The following is a 22,121-nucleotide window of genomic DNA, read 5'->3' as shown; positions in this document are numbered from 1 at the left end:
TTGGAGATTCAAATTATTTAAAAATCTTTGCTCTGGTAAACACAGTCATGAACATCTTATAGTTATATTCTTGGACATTTGCTCAAGTATTTCCCTCTTATCTCTCAACATTGTTCCTTTGCCCTTTCTTTAGATGCCCACATTTCCTATGACTCTGTCCTTGGCTTCTCTTCTCTATAGTATATATTCTCCCTCAGCTAATTCTCTCTCTGATTCTAATTTATGAGAATGATTATTTCTTGAGTTTTATCCTGTCCCCCAATCTCTCGACATATATTCCCAACGACCACCTTGTTATAATCCACATGTGCAAGTATCTCAAAGTTAGTATTCCTCAGACCAAACTATTGCTTTACTGCAAAACAAAAACAAATACGAAAATAAAAAACAAAAGCAAGACCCCTCCCACAAAGAAATCCTCAAACAACTCATTTTCTCCTGTGCTCTCTGGTAAATAGAAGGTGCCCCCTATCTACCACCACAAGTTGTCCAGATTCAGAGTCAACTCACATTTATTGACTGCATCAAATTGTATCAGTATCCTGCATAAACCTCTGCAGTGGCTTCCCAGCGTCATTAAAGTGTAACCCAAACACCTTACTGCTGCCACAAGGCTCCTGGTCTTTACCTGTTCCCTGCCCTCTTTCCTTCCAGGATCCTCTCAATTGACTATGCCCCACCTGCCTTCTTTCTGACCTTCTCTTCAATATGCAAGTGCATGTACATCTCAGAGACTTAGCATTTACCCTTCCTTTGGCTGAAAATCTCTTTCTGCACCGTGCTTTTGGTGCTGTAATTAAAATCTCATTGCCAAACCCAAGGTCACCTATTCTTCTATATGTTTCTCCTAGAAGTTTTATAGTTTTGCATTTTAAAGTTAAGTCTATGATCCGTTTTGAGTTAATTTTTTGTGAAACGTGAAAGGTCATTGCCTGTAATCTTTTTTTTTTTTTTACATATGGATGTATAATTATCCCAATACCATTTGTTGAATTTGTTATCTTTTCTCCACTAAATTTCCTTTGTGCCTTGATCAAAGATCTGTTAACCATATTTGTGTGGGTCTATTTCTGGGCACTAATTCATAAAATATTAAAGGTTCATTTATTTATACATTCTATCAGCAAATATTTATTGAGCAACTACTGTATACTAGACACTGTTTAAGTGCTAGAAACATATCAGTGGAAATAAAAAAGAAATCCCTGCCTTCATGGAGTTTGCATTCTAGAAGTCAAGTAATATATTACATAAGAGAATAATTTTAGAGTTATTCACATTCCTTTTCCAACTAAGTATAGTGTGCACTTAAATGCCCGTGTCTTTGCTCATGCTTTTCAATGCACTTGCTAGTTCATCACAACTTCGAGCAGATTGCAGCACACTGTGCAAGGTGCTGAGGATATGAAGAAACCCCTCCTGCCTCCCATCTCCCAGCAGGCCATTTTCACCTTGTCCATTTGTTGGAAAAGCACAATAACATGAGTTTTAGATCTGGGCATACCTGAGACCTTGGGGACAGTAAGAAATGAGACATTGACTAAGTTATATTTAACAGCTTACTCTGATACTTCCTGCAGACAAACTTCCGTTCTAATGTTAACTGCTTTGGGGTTTTCCTGATAATTGGGATGAGAACAAATAATATTTATTCCAATTGAAGGGTGATATAGGCAATGTTTTCAAAACATAAGCTGCTCTTAATTGATCATTTATTTGTACTTCTCTGATACACAGTTGTTCTAATAATGTCTAGTTCTGCTCCGGGAGTCAGAAAGAGATTTATGAAAAAAAGATGGCTTTTGAGCCTTATCGTTTACAATATTGCCTTTTCTGACGACCCAAAAACTTCATTAAAGAAAAAAAATCATAAAAGGGACTTGTTAAGCAGGATAGCAATGAAAAGGGAAACTTCTTTTTAAAAGATGACATTTCTAGACTGAAATGAATTTTTTTGTGAGGGCGAGAGCTCAAAATTGTCTGTCTCATGTGCTTCAGGTGAGACTTTCTAAGCTCCTGTGAATCACATTCATGGAAAAGCACTATTTGGCTCCCCTTAGCTGTCCACAAAGGACAGGTCAATGGCAATTTATGAAAAACAGAGAATGGGTTACTAGCTAGCAAACTGCCTGAAAGAAAAAGAAGAGGGAAAGGGGGAAATAAAGATGATTTCAGATATTGTTTTTTTCATGGTAGACATTTAGAGGTGAAAGAGACCTTAGAGAACATCTATTCCAACCCATACTCTCATGGACAAATCCTCTCTGCAAAAGTCTCAGCAGAAACCAGCCTGTGCTTGAACCCTTCCCATGACAGGGAACTCAGTACCTCATGTGGTTAAGAATTAAGACCTGCCGCTTAATTATAGAAAGCCCTTCCTTCCTTGGAACGGAACTTTGCCTTCTAGCAACTCCCAAGTATGTGTCCTAATTCCATTATCTGAAGCAACAGACACATGTCTAATGTCCTCGTTCATAAGCAAGTCTTTTGCATATGACAGCAATCAGGGCTTCACTAAATCTTGGATTCCTTCCACATTTACCCTTATGTCCTGGCTACAGACCCTCTCTGAGATATTTTCTGGTTGGTTAAAGCCTTTGTTAAAATGCGATGCTCGGAATGAACATACGCTCCAGATTTTTGAGACTATGATTTAAATAATGTGGGTTGCTAAGACGAAATATTAGCAAATGTTTTCATTATATTTCTGTTTATATTTTTTGGGGGGTAAAGTTAAATGTTTAAAGTTTATCATTATGCCCAAATTAGGTGTTTCCACTTGAAAGTGTTTATATCGGCAATTTCACAAATCGTTTATTTTGAAAGCTGGTAGCAACAAGCTGGCAGGAAATATAGAACTTAGGAAAAGCAAACACGTTTTATTTGCTAACGGTCATTAACCATTTGTAACCAAGGCAAGCTTATTAAAGAAAGGAACAGTTAGCTGAAGTGTAACGGCTGACATGTAAAAATCCTAATCTTTCTTGCATACTAAAATCAGTTAACAGAGATGAACTATTAGCGGTTTCATAAGGGATTTATTTATGTGATTTTTGTCAGCGAGACTGCCTGCCTGCCTGCCTGAGAGCTTATTACTTATTAACACATTATTACCTTGACTAGGAGACAGTGCTTGCCTTTCAGAAGTCTGTGTGAATCATGTGTCCTCCTCCTACTCCTGCCTGGGTTCAGGTATTCCCTCTGAATACTGGCAGCTCTCAGTAAAGGCAAAGTTTTTAGCACATGCCCATCACCGAAGAAATCCAATTAACAAATTCGTTGAGAGTTCTTTCTCATTCAAAATTTTAGACATAATCGAAACTTTGGAAACTAAGAAGATTTGTAAACAGATTTTAACCATAAATATACTTGTTTTTGGCTTCCAAAGAAAAATGTCAAACAGCTCTCATAACTCTAGATGCCTTGCCCAATGGTACAAAGATGACATCGACTATGGAACCTATGAGAATGATGCAAAATCCAAGGGCTTTGGGGTTCGATTATTGTTTTTCTTAATCAAATATATGTACATTAGGGCATGTATAACATATATACTCAGTTTAAAGAACAAAGAAATACTCAGTTTTTATGTTTAAGTAGACTGTCACCAACAACACAGAAGCCCCTATGAGCTTCGTGTGCTCTCATCTCCTTCAAATCCACGGGAGAACCACAGTCCTGAACTTTGTGTTAATCATTCCTTTGCCTTCCTTTGTAGTTTTACTATCTATCTATCACCTATTTATCTATCACCTATCATCTATCTATCATCTTTCTATCATCTATCATCTATGTCTATCTGTCTATTTATCTGTCATCTATCTATCTCTGTCCATCCATCCATCCATCCATTCAGTGTTTAATTTTGTATTTTTTTTGGAATTATATTTGTATATTTGTATGTTTTGGGACTTTATATAAATGAAATTATTGTTCTAGGAACCATTCCTTTGCTCAACATGTTTGTGCGATTCATTCTTGTTGCCATGCATAGGTGTAAGTTATTCATTTTCACAGCTTTCTCCTGTTGAAAAATATTAGTGTTTTTTCCCAAGGTTTCTTTAAAAAAAAAAAAGAATAATGCTTCTATGAAAATTCTCATATATGCCTCCTGGTGCTTTTCTTATTGCTGACATTTATCAAGCACTTAGTTTGAGTCAGGCACTCTCCTAAGCATTTTAAATGTATTGATTCATTTAAGCCTCCCACAACTGTATGAGGTAGATACAATTATTATCTCCATTTTATAGATGAGGGAATGTGGTCCAAAGAGGTTAAATAAACTGCTTAAGTTGAAAAGCCTAAGTAGGGACAGAGCCGGACTTTGATCCGAGCTTCTTAGCTTCAGGGTCTACACTTTCAATCAGTACACCATACTGATTCTTCTGCTAATCAATCACTCAATTGATTGAAAAATTCTGGTTTGTTTTCATTTGTCTACCTAACCTTTCATTAAATCAAATGCTGTCAAATTCTTTTAAAAGCACAAAGTCAACAAATTTAATAAAGATCCAATATTCCATGCCTCCTCTTTGGGAGTTGGAATTAAAATGCCCATTTTTTTTCCCTCTCACATCAAATATTCTGAAATGTCTGCATTTCAAATCAATTTCAGAATTGGGAAGAATGCCCTTTATTAGAAGAAAGAATGATATGTAAACTACCTTAACTACACAAGATTTTTAAGAGCAGTGGCTTATTCACATGTCCCATAGTAGTCAGTTTCAGGGAGAAGCAAATGGTGGATGGTATTTATCCCCAACAGCATTCATTATCTCAGTGGCTCGTGCACAAAAACATAAACGTGAACCACATGTCCATCTTCTGAATTTGTGGGAAGCTTCCAAGTACCACCTTAGGCAAAGAATGACAGATTGAGAAGTCAAAAGAAATATGTTGAGAAAGGAAGGGAGAAAATACCTCATCTGCTTCCAAATTTAGCCAAGTGCCAGAGACAGTTTTAGGGAAACACATGAGCAGGCAGCCATTCCTGAGGACAAAAGGAGCCTCCCTCAGCTGGCACCAATACATCACACACCAGCCCTCACTAGCCCTCAAGGGAGCCTTGGATGGAGCAATGCTTTCGGAACCTTAGCCCAGCATCTTTAGGCATTGAGAAATGAAAACCAACTGGAAAATTTGTTAAAGACTAAAACTAGCAAAGTTTGAAAGAAATGTTGCAGCTGCCACAGGCAAAGGAGCCTGGAGGAGGAGCAGTGATATAAACATGAATGTCTACCCAGGATTTACAGTGAAAGCCAAGGTTGCCTTCAAGCGCTTGTCACTGAAGATCCTGAAGACTAAGAGGAGAGAGAGTAGGAACTAAGGGGAGTCCAACACCTCAAAAGAAAGGTAGATGGCCAACTACTTACTAGTCATCCAGTCACTCTAAAGAGGTAGCAATTTTTAGGAAATAATGTTCTGGAGAGGTTCAGTTACCTTTAAAGGACTCACAGCACTTTTCTCTTAAGTAACTGCAACTTCTGGTTGCTGTTTCACTAAAAAAAATTTTAGAGCATTAAGTTTAGAAAAAGTAATTTGTAATCTGCCATTTCAATAGTTCTTGTTGAATAAGATGCGTGCTTCGTAAAGTTAACTTAAGCATAACTAAAATAAGATAGTTTGTTATATGTGTTTGAGTGAAAAGAGCAAGTTACAAAAGAGTTCAGTATGATCCCTCTTTTTGGGAAAAATATGTACATATATGCATTCAAGTGTCTGGAAATTTCTACACTAGGGTTTATTAACCTAGGCTATACTATTGACATTTGGGGCTGAATAACTCTTTGTTATGGGGGGGGCTGCCCTGTGCAATGTAGGATCTTTAGCAGTATTCTTGGCTTCTCCCCACTAGATGCCAGGAGCACCCTTCCCACATTCTAATAATCAGAAATGACTCCGGACATTGCCAGATGTCCCATGATGGCAATATTACTCCCAGTTTAGAATCGTTTCTCTACCTTAATATGTTTGCAGTCGTTAAATCTGGGTGGAAGTGTTACAGGTAATTTTTACTCCTCCTCCTTTATTTCTTTATATACCCTTTAATGAATATGTGTACATTTAACTTCTATATTAATAAATAAAAGCTGCCATTAAAACACCCACCACATAGCATATTTATTAAAAATTATAGACACATGGTTTTGAGCAGCCTTGGATAAAACAATAGGTAGAATATTGATGGAAGATATAATGTGGGGAACCACAAAGGAAATAGAGAAAAAACAGTTCTTCCAAGATAATTTAGCAAAAATTCATCTCAGGTTGTGGGAGTGGTAAATAAGGGCCAGAAAGAACTTGATTTATGACCCAGGTGCACTGATCCATGCTAATGGAGCCCTCTATTTGATGTTTCCATTAGATTTACCCCTCTGGATGGACTTGCATCTAGGCTGTACAAATGTTTTTCTCTGTACTCATTTCCTCTAAGTTGAGCTCAGCCTAGGGGCACCGGATCTTTCTCATGTTGTAGGCTGAGGGGACAAGTGTCCATCTTCAGCCCTTCCCTCCTGTGTGCAAGATGTGGCACCAGGTTTCACTCCCCTAGTAGTGGCGGCATTTTCATTCACCCCATTGTTTAGAATTTATAAGGTGTGGAAATAAGTCACTAACACGTTTCTGTGAAGGAAACTCACCTGATGTGGACGAGGTATGCAAAAGCCTAGGGCTGGCGAACAACCAGTGAGGACATGAAGAGTATTTGTCAAAGATCCTGAAACCTCAACTTCCCAGCTTCGCTTGGACTTCAGGCCTAACGATAGAATCTGAGGCGGTCCCAGAGGACAAATGCTTGGAGTTACTGAGGTCTTGGCCACAAGGTGACAGGATGCACGATGGCTACACCCCACACAAATAAATCACATCTAAGAATGGGCAACCTTTTCCACAAGAAATACCTATCGTATGCCCACGTTTGAATATATATGCGTATGTATGCATGTTGCAAAGTACTGAGGCAACATTTTAAAAATGCTCGATACTTCTGATGTGCGTAGAATGACAAGAGATGTAAAAGCAACTCAGAATTATTCTCTTTTACAAAACTGCTGGCAGATTTCAATCAGAAGGCATAAGGTGGGAAGCAAATTACTATTGTACTTTCAGGTAAGAAAAATAAAGTGAGGCAAGCTCTGTCTTTGAATCAAAATAGTCATACGTCTAAGTGGCTTCTCTTTCTGGTGCTAAGCACACACTCTGGCTGTTACTAATGACGATGACAATCACATAAATAGCAGTCACTGTGTGATAGGCACCGATCTAAGTGCCTTTCGTTTTCTAACTCTTTTATCCTGAAAACCATAAGGGTGTTGTCGTCCCCATTTCTAGATGAGGGCACTGTGGGACATAGTAGGTGCTCAATATTTTGTGAATGAAATGATTAAGCCAAACTATCATCAATCACTTTATTTTCTTTTTGCTCTTAATAACAAGTCATTCTTTCCCACTCTTGATCTTCCTTTACAGTTAGTATTATAAATCTGTTCTTCAAAACTGGCAGAATCATTTCTACAAAGATCAAGAAGAACAGAACACTCTGTTTAATATAATTATGCTCTAAATTAAACCATTAGATCAGAAACTGTTTGGATTTGTGCACAATATCAAAAGACCATGACTCCAAAATCCATTTCTCCTACCAGAGTTGTCTGCCTGTGCCAAAAACATAAATAAGGAAATGTGGATGGTGTCTGTTTTCCTGAAAAAGCATCAATGCATTATGAGTTTATGATTAAAACAAATGTATATTAAGGTAAATCATGAGAAATTGTTGCTTCTGCTGGTCAAAACTGGTCAAATATCAATTTTGTATGGTTCAACTTAATAGATTCTGTCATATTTTAATGCAGTGTAATTGTAGAATTTTTTTTTTGAAAAAATTTTTACCGTTCTGTAATTAACATTATTTCAGGTATACAACATAATGATTCAATATTTGTATGTATTGTGAAATGATCACTGCAATAAGTCTAGTTGACACACACACATCTCTTCCTATGATGAGAACTAAGGTCTACTCTCTCAGCAATTTCCAAATGTGCAACACAGCGTTGTTAGTTGCAGTCGCCATGCCATGCTTTACATTAGAATTTAATTTTCTAAGCAAATGGTGAAAGAGAGGGCAATAGTTGCTGGAATTTAACTAAGATGGTATTGTTCTATGGTTCACTTTAGTTCCCACAGTAAATTATGTCCAATTGTTAATACATTCAACCTTTCATAGTCATTCAACTTATTTCTTCTGTATGTCCTTATTTATTGATTTTAAGATTACGTGGATGGGGAATATTCATTCATATGTATTCCAAGTAGTCTTTGACACATTGTCCTTTCTAACAGAATAATATAATAGTAACACATTGCTTCAACTGCTAAACATGTTCTAGTTTATAGCCTATGTAAATGTCTTTTAAAAATATTTCTAGGAGTAAATGTAATATTCTATTATAAAATGTGAGATTTTCTTTTTGGGGAGTAAGAAGCCCCTACTAAGTTATTGAGAGGACATTTTCTGACTACAAGATAATAACAATTTATGTTTACACTTTGGAATTTCTCATCAAGTTTTAATATGACCACTTAAAGTAGCCAAAATCATGTCATATCAAGAAGATCTGTGCCTGATTTATTCACTTTGAACATAGATTATTATGACTTAGTGGTGGGTTAGGGTCCTTAAATCTGACCAACTTATCACCTACTTAGTGATATTAGTATGTTTTAAATATTTCATTCTAACAATAAACCAAATTCTAAAAAAGTAGTATTTATAACATGAATGGTCTTCGTGAAATATTTTATACAGTGTTATACACTTGTTAAGTGTCCAGAAAATAATTGTAGAGGTGTGCTTGTTAGATAATAAAAAACAAAGATGTACGCCCACCTGAATACATTCTGCATCTAATTTGGAACACTTTTGAATATTTATTGGGTACAAATCAACAGGTTACCCACTGTACTCCAGATGCCCGCCACCATTGTAAAAGATCCACGTGCATGAACCAACCACCCATATGAGGCAGAACGAAACAAGTGCTATGAGAATAGAAAGAAGAAATAAGGAATTCTCACAGACACAGAAAAATGTGAGTAAGCTTCTTTTATCCCAGGTACTTTACTGTTCATTCATTCATACATTTGCACTCATGGGCCTTGTAACAGTAGTGATCTGGCAGAGGAATGTTTGGGCATTAGTCTTCCATTTGTACATATAATCCCCATTCCTCCAAAAATTGCAAAAGATAGGTTTCATCTTCTTCCAGTGACTTGTCTAGAGCCTGTTTCTCATAGAGTCTAGACAAAAGGCCCTCTTCTGTGAGCTCCTTGTACTCAGGAAACTCACAGTCTTCTGAGTCATGTTCAAAGCTAGATAATGAAGGTATACACAGCCTGCCAGTCTGAGGGTCCCAATCGACAAGTGTAGTTGATAGTTCTTCCTCTGGCCCTTCTTCCACGTCCACGTACTCCTGTGGCTGGTGGTCTAAGTCTCTGAGCTGAGGGGTATATGAATACAGTAGTGTTTGTGGATCTGTGACTGCCAAAGCTGCTTGTTGCTCAAATAATTTTCCTTGGAGGAACACCTCCTGCAGACTGAGCGCCTGATCTCCAGGCCCCACACAAATGTCAGTAGTTCTTACATCATATTCATATTCAATGACTGTTCTAGCTGTGGGTGTTGTTCCGCTGAGTGACTCTTGCTGGGTTAGGGAAGACCCTTTGGTGTATTTCTCAGAGTCACAGAAAATGTCCATCAGATGTGAAGCATATCCTAAGCGCTTCACCTCCATTTCTTCCTGCTGGGGCTCCTGGTCCTCGCTGGGCTCATTCAGGTCTGAGGCATCATTGTTTTTTTCCATTACACTTATATCCTTATGAGAAATTTTAGAATCCTCCAAAATATTGAGGGTGATAAAGTTAATCACAATTTTTTCAGCAGGTACAAAGAATCTTTTGTCAAATTCATTTCCATAAATCAAAATCTATAAAGAGAGAAGAGAATGTTTTTCACCTTTTCACTTTAGAGAGACATTAAAAACAGCTGTTAAGCAGAATTTATACTGTCATCAGATAGCTTTAAGGATCTATTCTTACCAACTCATGGAAGTGAAAGTTATGCTTAGAATATACAAAAACCTCATTCATGTGGAGGCAAGAGACCCAAGATATACAAAATGTATATTGAAGTGGAAAGTGATTCACTGGGTGGGTGTCTGTCCAAGTCAAAGAGCAGGGCATGACTGCTCCCTCCTCTGCCCGGCTGAGGAGCTATTTAATTTCTTGAGCCTTGGTTTTTAATTTTTCAAAATTAGAATCTGTCACGTGAGAGGTGGTGAGGACTGAGTGAGACCGAGTTTCTGAAATTGCTTTGCCAGTTATAATTTACTATGTATTTGCTAATCAGCTGTGATTACCTGGGCTCCCAGCTCTGTTTTAGATATACTCCAGTTGTGAAATGTGGATGGGCATGAACACCGGATGTAAAAAGGGAGATAAGCATACAAGTAAGAATGATTTTACTTACTCCCCCATACACCGTTCTTATTATGCTATAATAAAGCCAAAAATGAAATCCATTTTCCAGTTTACAGCAGGTAGGGAAATTCTAAATCATGTCAGAAAAACTTATTTTGGATTAAAATTTTGCTGGGGAATGTGGCAGATGTCTGTTTAGACTGCCAATGAGGAGTTATGTTACAATCCTCATTGTCTATCCTGTGATAGGCAATGCTTTCATTTAACATAAAATAGGTCCTTTGGCTTCATTTAACATAAAATAGGTCCTTTGGCTTCATTCTTTTACAATTTCTTTTGATCTCAAAAAGTCACATGTGGTCAATTCTGTGAATTTTCCTCCCAGGACAGGTCTCCCTATGCCTATAAAAAGCTAACTCCAAGACCTAAATGCAGGCTGCTTAATGGAAAAAATTTTAAGTCGAACTAACAGGAATATGTGTATGCATCATGTACATGTGAACATATTCTAATTCCCAAAGAAACTGTTATGGTTAAAATATTCCCAGCCTTTCAAAACCCTTCAGCGCTTGGTCCAGAAGCATAAGTTTTACTCCTCTTACTTTCTTGTGAATGATTAAATAATGGCCATATTTTGCCTAAATGTGTTTCTATTCCATGTCTTTATCTCCATCCTAAATCCCACTCTCCTCTTTTGGAAAACTGCCAGTCTCCTAGGTGCTTTACTTGTTTCTAGTCTCACTTCCCCTAAAGTTGTCTTAGACCCACTATCCATTTGTATCTAAAACACAATATCGACCATTACACTCCTAATGTAAAACCCTATGGAGATTTTTCTTTGCCAACAGAATAAAGCCCACCCCACACTCCTTAGAATAACAGCCCAATTCTCCTGTTACTTGGCCTACCCACTCTCCAGTCTCGTCTTTCATAGCTCCTCATCACCTCATGACTCAGCGATATTATGTGGTTTACTAAACACCTACCCACCTTTGCTCCTGTTGTTTCTATGCCTACAATAGCTGCCCCTACTCTTACTCACGTTTCATAACTAAGCCCAGGGATGAAACTTCTCCTGCTCCTGCATGTGGGGTTTCAGTGCCTGCCCTAGATCCTCAGCCTCCCTAGTACCTGTTTTCACCTTAGCCTTCACGTATCATTTTGAAATTCTCATCCCCAACTAGACTTGAACCTCTGTAGGGCATGGATCATGACTTATCTTGTATCCTAAGACTTCGTCTAATCTGGTCATTAAATATAAAATCTTTGTCAAAGCTAAAGAATCTTTCCCTTTGGTCACGTTAGTGAGTTAATCTAGTAGAGAAAGTGTCTTTTAATTCATCGATTCTTTAATTTTAAACTCATTCTGCCTGTAAAAGGAACAGTATCTACTCTAGAGCCTCCTTTTCTATCTTCCTGGAAGTGTGTTATTACAATGACTCCTGCCACACTAAGCACTCACCAAATTTGCTGGGTGTTTCTCTTTGCCAACATGGATATATCTGTACATGGAGAAGCCCATCACAAAAAAAATAAACACGATAACAGATGTGGGCAAAACATACCAGAAGATGATTTTAATCTTCAGTGCTGATGTTTGATCTGTGAAAACAACAACAAAAAAGGAGCAGGGTAGATATTGTGATTTGATGGGAAAACAATGGCAATGTCTAGACTCCGGGGCAGATCACTGACATTTAGAAATTCAGTTTTCTCACTTATAATTTGAGAAGCTTGAGCTAAAAACGTTATAAGGGTGCTGAGAATTTTACCCTCTCTGACAGCAGGTGGTCTTAAGGAATTATCTAACTCATCTCAAATCTTTTCCATGCCACTCATTTAACTCAATTCTTTCCATATATTCAGTAGAGGACAGGAATCCATGGCGTCACCTTTTATGTGACTAACAGAACTATCCGCGCAGGTTGGCCAGACCTTCCGGGTAGGTCTGGAGGTTGGGGATGTGAGTAGGGAGGTAGTTGAGCTGGCGTATGCTGAGGATTCCAGGTCCTGTTGTGCTGTAGGTTCATGATGAGTAAAAGTCCACAGGGAATGAAAAAACCTGTGAATAGTTTTACAAAAAGTGGTCCTATCCCACCATTGATCAGAGTATATAATTGATGAGCAGAGCTCATTGTGACAGACCTATATTTGTTAAGCTCCTTTGGGGTACCTGGAAGTTGTGATGATTAATTTTATATGTCAATTTGGCTAGGCCACAGTACCCAGATTTTGGTCAAACATTATCCTAGATATTTCCATGAAGGCTTTTTTTTATATTAGGTTAACATTTAAATGATCAGACTTGAGTATAGCAGATTCCTAGGTATGGGGGTCCATCTGTTCCCCTACCCCAAACAATTCCTGGAAAGCACAACTGTCATCAGGTTCCACATAGAAAGGTGCCAACACCATAGTGCAATCGTTGCAGGTGGCTGAGCATCACTTGCCCCTACTTTAAGGCTACTACTCAGTCCAGTCCTCTTAAAACAATCCCTGGTCCCTGGACTGAACTTGCCCTAATTAAAAAGAGCCATTACAACATTGACTGGTGGCATTTAGTGTACATTAGCATGTGTTAGCTACAAGAAACCTAATAAATTATACCTGTATAATAATAATTTATACCTGTATTTTAGGAACTGGAGACTGGCACTGTAGACAAATGCTTTTTAAAGAATAGTCTCAAAAAAAAAATACTGATGTTTTAAAAAAGTAGATCCTCAAAGCAATGTCTTCCTGGAAAGGTATATGGGATGATCTAACAGCCGGGACATCAGGTCAGAACCTGAAATGGTGCCTCCTCGTTCCTTTGCTACCTTTCCTAGACTAGTTAGAAGGTCGCTCCATCTGCTTACTGGGAAAGATTTAATTTAATCTGATCTCCATTTGCTATTGCTCTGCCAACTGCTAAAATGACTTCCATTGGAAATTCATTCCTACCATTTGGCCACTGATCCAACTGTTAGTAAACACAGTACTTTTTCCAAATACAAAAATGATTTCTTCAATCTGTTTTGTTTTGCCTTTGTTTGCTTAGCATTTTAGTTTTATTTGAATGTGGGAGGAAGCCCTTCATTTTAAAGGGAAAGGTATGATAAGGATAGAGATGAAAAATAAGGCTTTTCACTTTTGACATGTACTCGCAAAGTTCCCTTTTTATTCTTTGAGACAGTTTCATCATGAAATGTGAGAGGAAAGAGGAAAAAGGGGTCCTGTCATCATACCTGTCCCATAGCTGGTGATGGAATGAAGGTTTGTGGGAAAAGGCTGTAACCCTGGTCTTAGGCCAGCACATTTGTAAGAGAAACAGAAGACTAGTGGGTGAAGAGCCATTCAATGAAGGTAAACTTTAGAGTTTATTTACAATTTTCAGGTTTTGAGTATAAGGTCCTCTCACCCTGGGGGAGTGGGGAACATAAACAAATAACAAGCTTTTAACTCTATGTCTTCTAACAGGAAGGAGAATCTTCACCCACAGTTCCTTGGCAGCCAAGTTCAGAAAACATGAGAAGGAGACAAATAAAAGGAAGGAGAGAGTAGTAACTGTAAGAATTAGGCAGTAATTACTGATTTGCGGATCCCAGGCCCTCGCGTAGTCACTGATATCTGAACACGACTCGTGGAGCTTGTAATTTGTGTTCCTGAGCGGGAGCAAAGGATTGTGTCTTAAAGTGTTTTTAGGATACTACTTCGTTTCTAGCAATAAAATTGTCTGAGGTTCTTGAAGACTACAGAATGTCTACTGAACAGATTGATGATAATTTTAAAGAGGAAAAAAGATGTGTGTGAAAACTCCTAATTGTTATTTCCCAAGGCAGAAGCTTGTTGACAGCAAATGCCAGGACCTGTGCTGAGAGTTCCCTAAGGGGGTGAAAACACTCCCTCATGTCGGCAGAGGCCCAGGCTGCTCAATGCATATGTGGTGATGGTTGTTTCTGCCTTTGCCTCAACCTGTTTCGGGGGAAATGGATTTGCCAATAGTTTGTCTACAGTGCCACACTTCTTTCTAGTTTTATCAGATTTCTTTCTTCAGAGCGGCTGAGATATTTTTAAGCTTACCTTTCAAAGTATTGACACACTGCTTCTCGGAAGGCTGAGCAAGGCGAGGTGGCCCTGGGACGAACGACTCCACCTGGATGCAGTACAGCGTGTCCGGCTCCAGCCAGCTGAGCATAAGTGTGTGGTTGGTCACACACAGGGACCACTAGGTTAGGGAATTGCAGACAGCAGTTAGAGGCAAAGGTTTCCAGTACCACCCCAGACAAATAACTCTATAAGGAAACAAAAGACCGAGACACCATTAAATCCTTTACTGTCACTGCGAGCTCTCTGTTCAGCAACATCTTTAAAATACCTTTTCCTTCAGCTCCGTGGAGCATGGTCCAGAACTGGAATTCTGGGAACAATGCTAAATAATAACATGGGGATGGTTTTTCTGTTCAACCGTGCCCTGTGTTCTTGCTAACATTTTTCTCTTTCTCGGAGAGTGACGGACGGATGTTATGCAAGTAAAAGCTCTCCATCAAAGTGAGATGGACAACCACGCCAATGGCAATGTCACACCCTATTAGCAGAGAGTTTCTGTAAAGGAAATCTAAAGAATGTTCTTTAAGTGTCTACATATTGGCCTCCATTGTATCTTGGATGGCATCCCTTCTGAATATCAAATCTTTCCATTTTCATGTGCAGAGAATTAAAGCATCGGGGTTGTTTGTTCCAACATTAACTACAAAATTGGCACAAATTTTATGCCCCCATTCCATTTCAGGCTTACCGTTCTGTTTGATTTAGTATTATATACGGACACATTATACTTCAGATTAGAGTATATTTGTTGCATGGAAATAGAACTTTCTTCTGGATTTTTCTTCCACTTCTCTGGAGCCGTTAGAACAATAGAAATGGATTTCTCACCAGGAGTCAAAGCCACCGCTGGAGGGCCAATCTGTGCTTAAAGGAGAGAGGAGGAGGAATTATGATCAAATATAGAAATCACTTAGGATAAAACTACAATATAATCTTGCTGGGATCAAAGCTCTGAAGCCCACCTCCCTTATTTGAGATGCCTCAGATGCTGTAAGGTGGGCCCAAGTCATGCCAAATCTTGAAACAATCATTTCAGACACCCTGACACAATGTTAAAACAGTAAATTGAGATGATGCGTGTACTTAGTTCCTAGTCACATGGATAAAGAGTACTTGAGGATGATAAATACAATGAAAACTGTTTATAACAGTCCTGTGACTTGAAAAGTTGGTTGCAAATAACAATATATAAATGGCAAAAATCAGACACGGAGAAATGAAGATGGCTAAAGAACAGAGGTTAGCAAAGTTTTACCATGAAGGTCCAGAAAGTAAATATTTTAGGCTTTGCAGGCCATATGATCTCTGTTGCAACTATTATTTATATAAATGTAAAAACCATTCTTGGCTTTTGGCCTGCAGGAGAACAGAAAGCGGGGTGGTTGCTGCCTTTGGTCTGAGGGCATACTTTGATGACTTCTGATCTAGCAGGGCACTAAGGAAATAACTCCAGCTTTGGGACCTAAGGAAACCTTGTAAATTTCATTATGGCAGCTCTATGCGTGTCCTCTATGCCGAGTCAGCTACACATCAGGGGATGGAATCATTAAAAATCAAATACCACAAAGATGTTGCCTTAATTCCAAGTTACACCTAGAAATTACATCATCCTACTACCAAGTTTATAATAAGAAGAGACTTAGTTTGGTGATCAGAACAATCTTTAATCAATCTTGTGGACATATAGCAATGGTTTACAAAACAACAACATTTAAAAAAATCTGTTAGTTGTTCCTCAAATTACACAGTTTCCACTAAATAATAACATAAAACTAAAAATTTAATAATACTGGCATCTAGCATCAATTTTGGATCTGAGAGAGATCTTAGAGGTCCCTTGGCCAAAGCTTTCATTCTAAAGATGAGATGTGGATCCAGCTATGAGAAGCACCTTAGGCTGGTCACTCCACCAGCTGATGGACAGAGTGAAGAACAGAGCCAAGCAGAGTACTGGCCTCTCAGGCAAGGCTCTCTATGAGGCTGAGACTGCTAAGACTAGGTGGTCCGATGAACTTGATACTAATATGTGTTTAACAGACAACTGTGTTACTTACTTTCTAAAAAAGGATAGAATCGTCCAGTTTCTGCCCATTTGGAACAATTCGTTCCCCAAATGGCCTTAACTTTCCCATAATATTGATGTTCATAGTCAGAAGTTTCAGCAGAGAGATCACAGTAGGTCCTACTGATGTTTCTGCATTCAGATTTATTCAGCCATTTCTTTTGCCCATATCTGCTGAGAAGGAAACTGAATTAATAATAAGGTGCCCTCTGTGCTTTACAATAGGAAAAAACCAGTCATTATACACAACTGAATGGAACTTAAGACCTTCTCTTCAGAACAACAAAAGGGCCTGTCATTGAGATAAAAAAGAATCTACTTTTGCTGCTGGCAATTTTTATCATTAGTTGTCAGGAACATGAGTCAGAGTTTCTGTAATCACCTCTCTTTTCTGTGAATTATAATGTGGATAGTACATTTTGAAAGCATGTATTTTATTATTATTCTTGGGCTACAGGAAAATATTTACATATCGTGTAATCAATTCTTCTAGTAATTATCTATGTAAGTTTTCATCCACCATGCATACAAAGGTCAGTTTGATGGACTGTTTTAAGAAAAATCAGTCATTTTCTTTCTTAGAAGAAAAATGACCTTCGCTACAAAATTTAAAAATCTACTTGCCATCAAGGGTTTAGGGAAAATTCACTGGGTTGAAGTATACACCAAGATCTACATTTTCGGTAATTATAGGATGATGATAATGATGATATTTAACTAGGTTGTTCACATAGATTTTTTCCTTTCCTTTATTAAAAACACAACACTCATAGTAAACAGGAAGGAGGAAATCGTTTTAGCACTCTTTAGAGGGGAGAGACTGAGGTATAGAGTTTAAGTGATACAGGATGAGCTGATGAAAGAGAGAGGGCTGCATGGGAAGCTACTGAAAGGATTAAAGCAGGGGTGTTGCTTTTAGAAAGATAACTCTGGCGGTAGCATGGAGAATAGAATGGGGTAGGAGTTGCAACCTGGAGAGGAGTTGAGAGGAGACTGCAGTAGTCCAGGTAAAAGATGTAGGTGGCTTGGACAAAGACACTGGCAGTGGAACCGATAATAGGACAAAAGGAAGAAATATGAGGGACAGCACTTAGTGATTCAGTGCATGTAAATGATGAGTGAAATGAAAGGTTACTTAAGGATGATGTCTCTTTCTGTCTAGGATGGGTGAAATGGGTGAGACAACATTTACCAAGATAAACACAGAAAAGGAGTGGGTTTGGGAAATGGAGAGAGGGCCGTAGAAGGAAGGAAAGATAAGGAGTTCAGTTGACATGTTGAGCTTGAGGTATGTAAAAGAATTTCAAATGCAGATGCTCATAGACACGGGCTCAGGAGAGAAGTGTGGGTGGGAGGTAGTGATTTCGAAATCAATGGCATATAACTGCTAATTGAAGGCGTAGGCATGAATGAAATTATCCATGGAGACAATGCAAAGCCTAGGATAAAATTTCAAGAGCATCGGGATTTAAGGGTTGGATACAAAGTATACTTAGAAATAGCAGCTAAAGAGAAAAGGAAAAACAGATATCACAAAAGTCAAGAGAAGAGAATATCTTGAGAAGGAGGAAATGTCAATTTTATCAAGTGCTGCCAAAGCTTAAGGGTATCATCCCTTTTCAGAATAGAGCAGCAGAATCCTGAAAGTAAATGTCTCCTGTTTCATAAGTACTATACCTGCCACAAGACATTAGAAAAACTATAGTCAGGTCTTGTTGACCAACTTCTCCATCCAAGTTATCACCATTGCCTAAGGGCTTTCAAACTTTTTTTGAATGTGAGCCACAGAAAGAAATACATTTACAATGTGACACAGATTACAAAAACATACATATATATAACATACTAAAGCAAAGTTTTTATAATACTTAATTTTTACCAAATGCCATGTGTTCAGTTATTTTCCATTCTAATCCATTTCATACCATTCTAGTCCTTTCCATTAAAAATAATGCTAGTTATGTCCCTCAAAATTGATTTCATGGCCCATCAACAGGTCTTGACTTATATTTTGAAAAACATCGGCATTGCCTATTTGACCCTCCCTCTGCAAACTTCCTCAGATTGACAATGGCAGGCAGCTTCCCACAACAGATGTTGATGAAGGAGAAAATTCTCTTTACTGGGTTCTGTACAAAATGCTTTGTAAGTCTGACAAGTTCATAGACATGAATCATTCAACAAATACTCCAGTAATGACGTTTATGCATGGCAAAAAGTCATGAGGGACCCTCAGTGGTCTCTGATTGTTTTCTGGTGATGGCAGGAAACATTTATCAAGTGCCTATTGCGAGCCTGCCAGTACTTACTATTTGCATGCTTTATCTCATTAATCATCATAAAACTCCCTAGAAGGCAGGTGCTATTATTTTCATCCCATTTTACATATGAAGAAACTGAGGCTAAGATGAAGGAAACTGCTCAAGTTCATACGACTAATAAAAGGTGTATCTGGGATTTGAACCACTTTCTGATGCCAAAGCTTGTGCTTTTCTGCATAAAATTCTTTTGGCAGATACAATTTAAACTTTTGTTGAAATTTCATCTTTTACTTGGAAATAAACTTCATTCGAAAGTATGATGTGTCACCTGCCCAAGGTTAGCTGGCTAGGTTCGCAGCCTGGCTATGAACCCAGGGCTGTTCGACTATGAGCTGAACTTGGAGCCCTGTCCATGAAATACACCTCCCTGCATTCCTGTCACCTCCCACATGCACTGGCATGTAAGAACTCTGCGGCAACCCACAGGCACCGGCATGTAAGAACTCTGATGTGGCAAGTTTGTTTTTAAATATTCTTTTTCGAAAGTTGCACAACCTAAATTGTCTGCTGTCACAGAGCAGTGATGAATCTGCTCATTAAAAAAAAATCCTTTTGTGAATCATGTAGACATATAAAGGACCGAACAAGCTCTTTGCTCCACCTAATGGAAAAGGAGGCATGCACATACTCATGAGCCATTTCTGTTTGCACAGTGATATCTTCTTTCCTAAAATCCCAGATCTTGGGAAACTCTGCAAAAATGACAATGAAGTTCTAGGTAAATGAAATCATTGTGAATAGCAGTTGAAGTCTTTCACTGCCTTCAGTGGTCAGAATTTTTTCGCAAAGACAAAAATAACTTTATTCTTTTTTTTTTTTGTAAATGTGGTATATTTTTTAAAAACTCAAACAATTAGAACAATATAACCAAGAGGGAAATAAATAACTCTAAAATCCATTACCCTGAAACATTTGGTATACATGATTCTGCACATCTCATTATGTTTACAGATAACTGGAAAGATAATTAGATAGCTGAATATATTGATAAAAACTAGATTATACCATACATATGGTTTTAATAAAAGTCATAACTATAACTTGATTTGAACTTTAATATAAAAAATAAATTAGAATGAAATTACAGGAATTGCTATAGTTCAAATGTTTCATCACAAGATATTAGTTTCTAAAATTTTTAAATGATTTTTTTGAAAAATATTGAGTCTAGTTATTAAGTATTTACATTTTAGATCACATTTAATAATTTCCTGCTATGAAAATCAGTACACTTATAGTTTTTTCCCACCTTCTGATTTATTATATTTTTGTTTAGGTTCAAACATTTACAAAAGTTTGATAACCATATTTTCCATCACTATTTAGCCTTAGTTCTCCATTTAGATAGTTTCAATGCATGCTACTAGTCTTTGGCCATAATCGTGTCATTACTAAGTTCTTTATTTAGGTTAATCTTTTCCTCTCTGTCAGGTAGATATTATCTTTAGTTAGTGGTTCTCTCCTGCCCCCGAAGAAGCTGTCAGGGGAATGATATCCCCAATTTCCACCTGCTTGAAAATATATCTGTTGAACTTGATAAGAGTCTCAGGCCATGCCTATTTTCCCTTAGAAGATGCACTGAGTGCTGCCAGGTGGAAAACACTCCATCCCCTATCCCCTGGCCCAACCTGAGTCTTGCTTTTGCTATGATGGTCAGAAATCATTTCATGAGTGAGGGTTTGTCACACACCGGCTGACTGAATCATTTGCTGGGAGCCTGCCATCCTCAGGTGTTGGACTGCAGGAGGCTGATGTAGCTCAGGGCCTGTTTGTGAAGTCATGACCTCCCTGGACTGCCTCCTCCCTCCTGCCTCCATCCAACTCTAGGTTTCCTCCTGGGCTGTGACTGGGTCTCAACAATGAACGTGTCACTTAAACCTGATTTCTCTTTTGGCTCCTCCTTCTCTGACTTTCTGTGGCTCCAAACAGGCGCTCCATGGGGACATGTCCTCAATTTCTAGTGGCAGAAATCCTTAGATTCCACATCCTCAGATTGTTGGGTTAGCGTCTTAGTCCTATGACATTTATTCTTGGGAAATTATTTTCTATTGTTGGAGTTTGAGAAGGTATAGTTTTGCTTTCAGCTTCTGCGATTCTTTCCTAGAGATTTCACAGTATTTGGTTGGTACGCTTCACAGTCTGTGGTTGGGGTTGTGATTATTTCCTTCGTTGCTTTGAAGGTGGGCATTTTCTATATGATTTATATTCTTTCTTCCTTGCAATGAGTTTTGAAGGAGAAGTGGAAAGTAAAAATTTCCAGTCACTACTCTCTTTAAGAGGAACAGCTAGTTGCACAGAATTCTGCACTCGGTTTCACTTAAAAATGCCTATAATTCCAATAAGTTTGGACATTTCAGGGATGATGGATTTCCTTGTTTGCTCAGCCACAGAAAAACATTTTGATTAACCTCTTTTCTCCATTTAAGTAACTTCTCCTTGCCTAAGCAGCCAATGTTCCTATCTCTATGAAGAAATTGTTTTCTAATTTAATCTAACAAAACATAACAAGAAAATTTAACATGAAATATTTAAAACTTTTTTCAAATACTTATTTAATACAAAAGATGGTTTACCTTCACACAATTAATAGGAGTCTGAATCTTGTGTTTATAAATTGACAAAAGAAAAAGAACTAACTTACATGAAATACAGCACGGTGTAAGTAACTTCCACTCCTAGTAGGCCCTCTGGTGGTCTCCATTGTAAGATATTCTTCATGTTGATGGATGAGAAGGTGATATTTGTAGGCTTAGGCAAACCACCAGACACACAGGGAGCTGAAAAGGAGTAGAAAGAAATCGAGGTCTTAGTGGAGAAAAAGGAAAGCATAACCTTATTGCTTTGTCTAGATATGGCCTTCCAGTACTCATGCCCTGTATATTTCCTCCCAGACAGAACCAGAGCTGACACTGTGACTCACTTCAACCAACAGAATGTGGCAAAAGAGACTCTAGGACTATGCCTTAAGAAAGCCTGGCTGCTTCCACTTTTGCCTTTTGGAAGCCCTGAGCTGCCATGTAAAAATTGGGCTATACTGCTGGAGATACCATGTCGAAAGGCCATGTGACAAGGGAGAGGTTCAGTTGTCCCAGCTAAGCCCAGCCTTCCAACCAAGGGGCCAGAGTCAAGCCCTGTGGACATTCCAGCCCCACCTACCATGAACTAAGCTGCAT

General features: G+C 38.3%; 1 protein-coding gene across 1 annotated transcript; it reads right to left on the bottom strand.

Moving 5' to 3' along the window:
- Positions 1-9,122: 9,122 nt before the first annotated feature.
- IL20RA (interleukin 20 receptor subunit alpha) lies at positions 9,123-21,717 on the bottom strand. The gene is made up of 6 exons (XM_015592097.2): positions 21,590-21,717; positions 16,620-16,798; positions 15,254-15,429; positions 14,539-14,683; positions 11,939-12,078; positions 9,123-9,983 (listed from the first exon to the last, which is right to left on the bottom strand). Exons 1-6 carry the CDS (start codon positions 21,664-21,666, stop codon positions 9,195-9,197), a joined length of 1,506 nt encoding a protein of 501 aa, XP_015447583.1. The 5' UTR covers positions 21,667-21,717; the 3' UTR covers positions 9,123-9,194.
- Positions 21,718-22,121: the final 404 nt, after the last annotated feature.

Source organism: Pteropus alecto, unplaced genomic scaffold (assembly GCF_000325575.1).
Source record: "Pteropus alecto unplaced genomic scaffold, ASM32557v1 scaffold185, whole genome shotgun sequence".
In the NCBI taxonomy this organism is placed as follows: domain Eukaryota; kingdom Metazoa; phylum Chordata; class Mammalia; order Chiroptera; family Pteropodidae; genus Pteropus; species Pteropus alecto.
This window is presented reverse-complemented; position numbering and strand designations above follow the sequence as displayed.

Excerpts from the sequence above, each read along its gene's own strand:
- IL20RA (XM_015592097.2), bottom strand. The coding sequence starts at position 21,666 with ATGAAGAATATCTTACAATGGAGACCACCAGAGGGCCTACTAGGAGTG. Across the intron at positions 16,799-21,589 it reads TACACCGTGCTGTATTTCAT|ATATGGGCAAAAGAAATGGC; the intron begins GTAAGTTAGTTC and ends CCTTCTCAGCAG. Across the intron at positions 15,430-16,619 it reads ATTCTATCCTTTTTTAGAAA|CACAGATTGGCCCTCCAGCG; the intron begins GTAAGTAACACA and ends CTCTCCTTTAAG.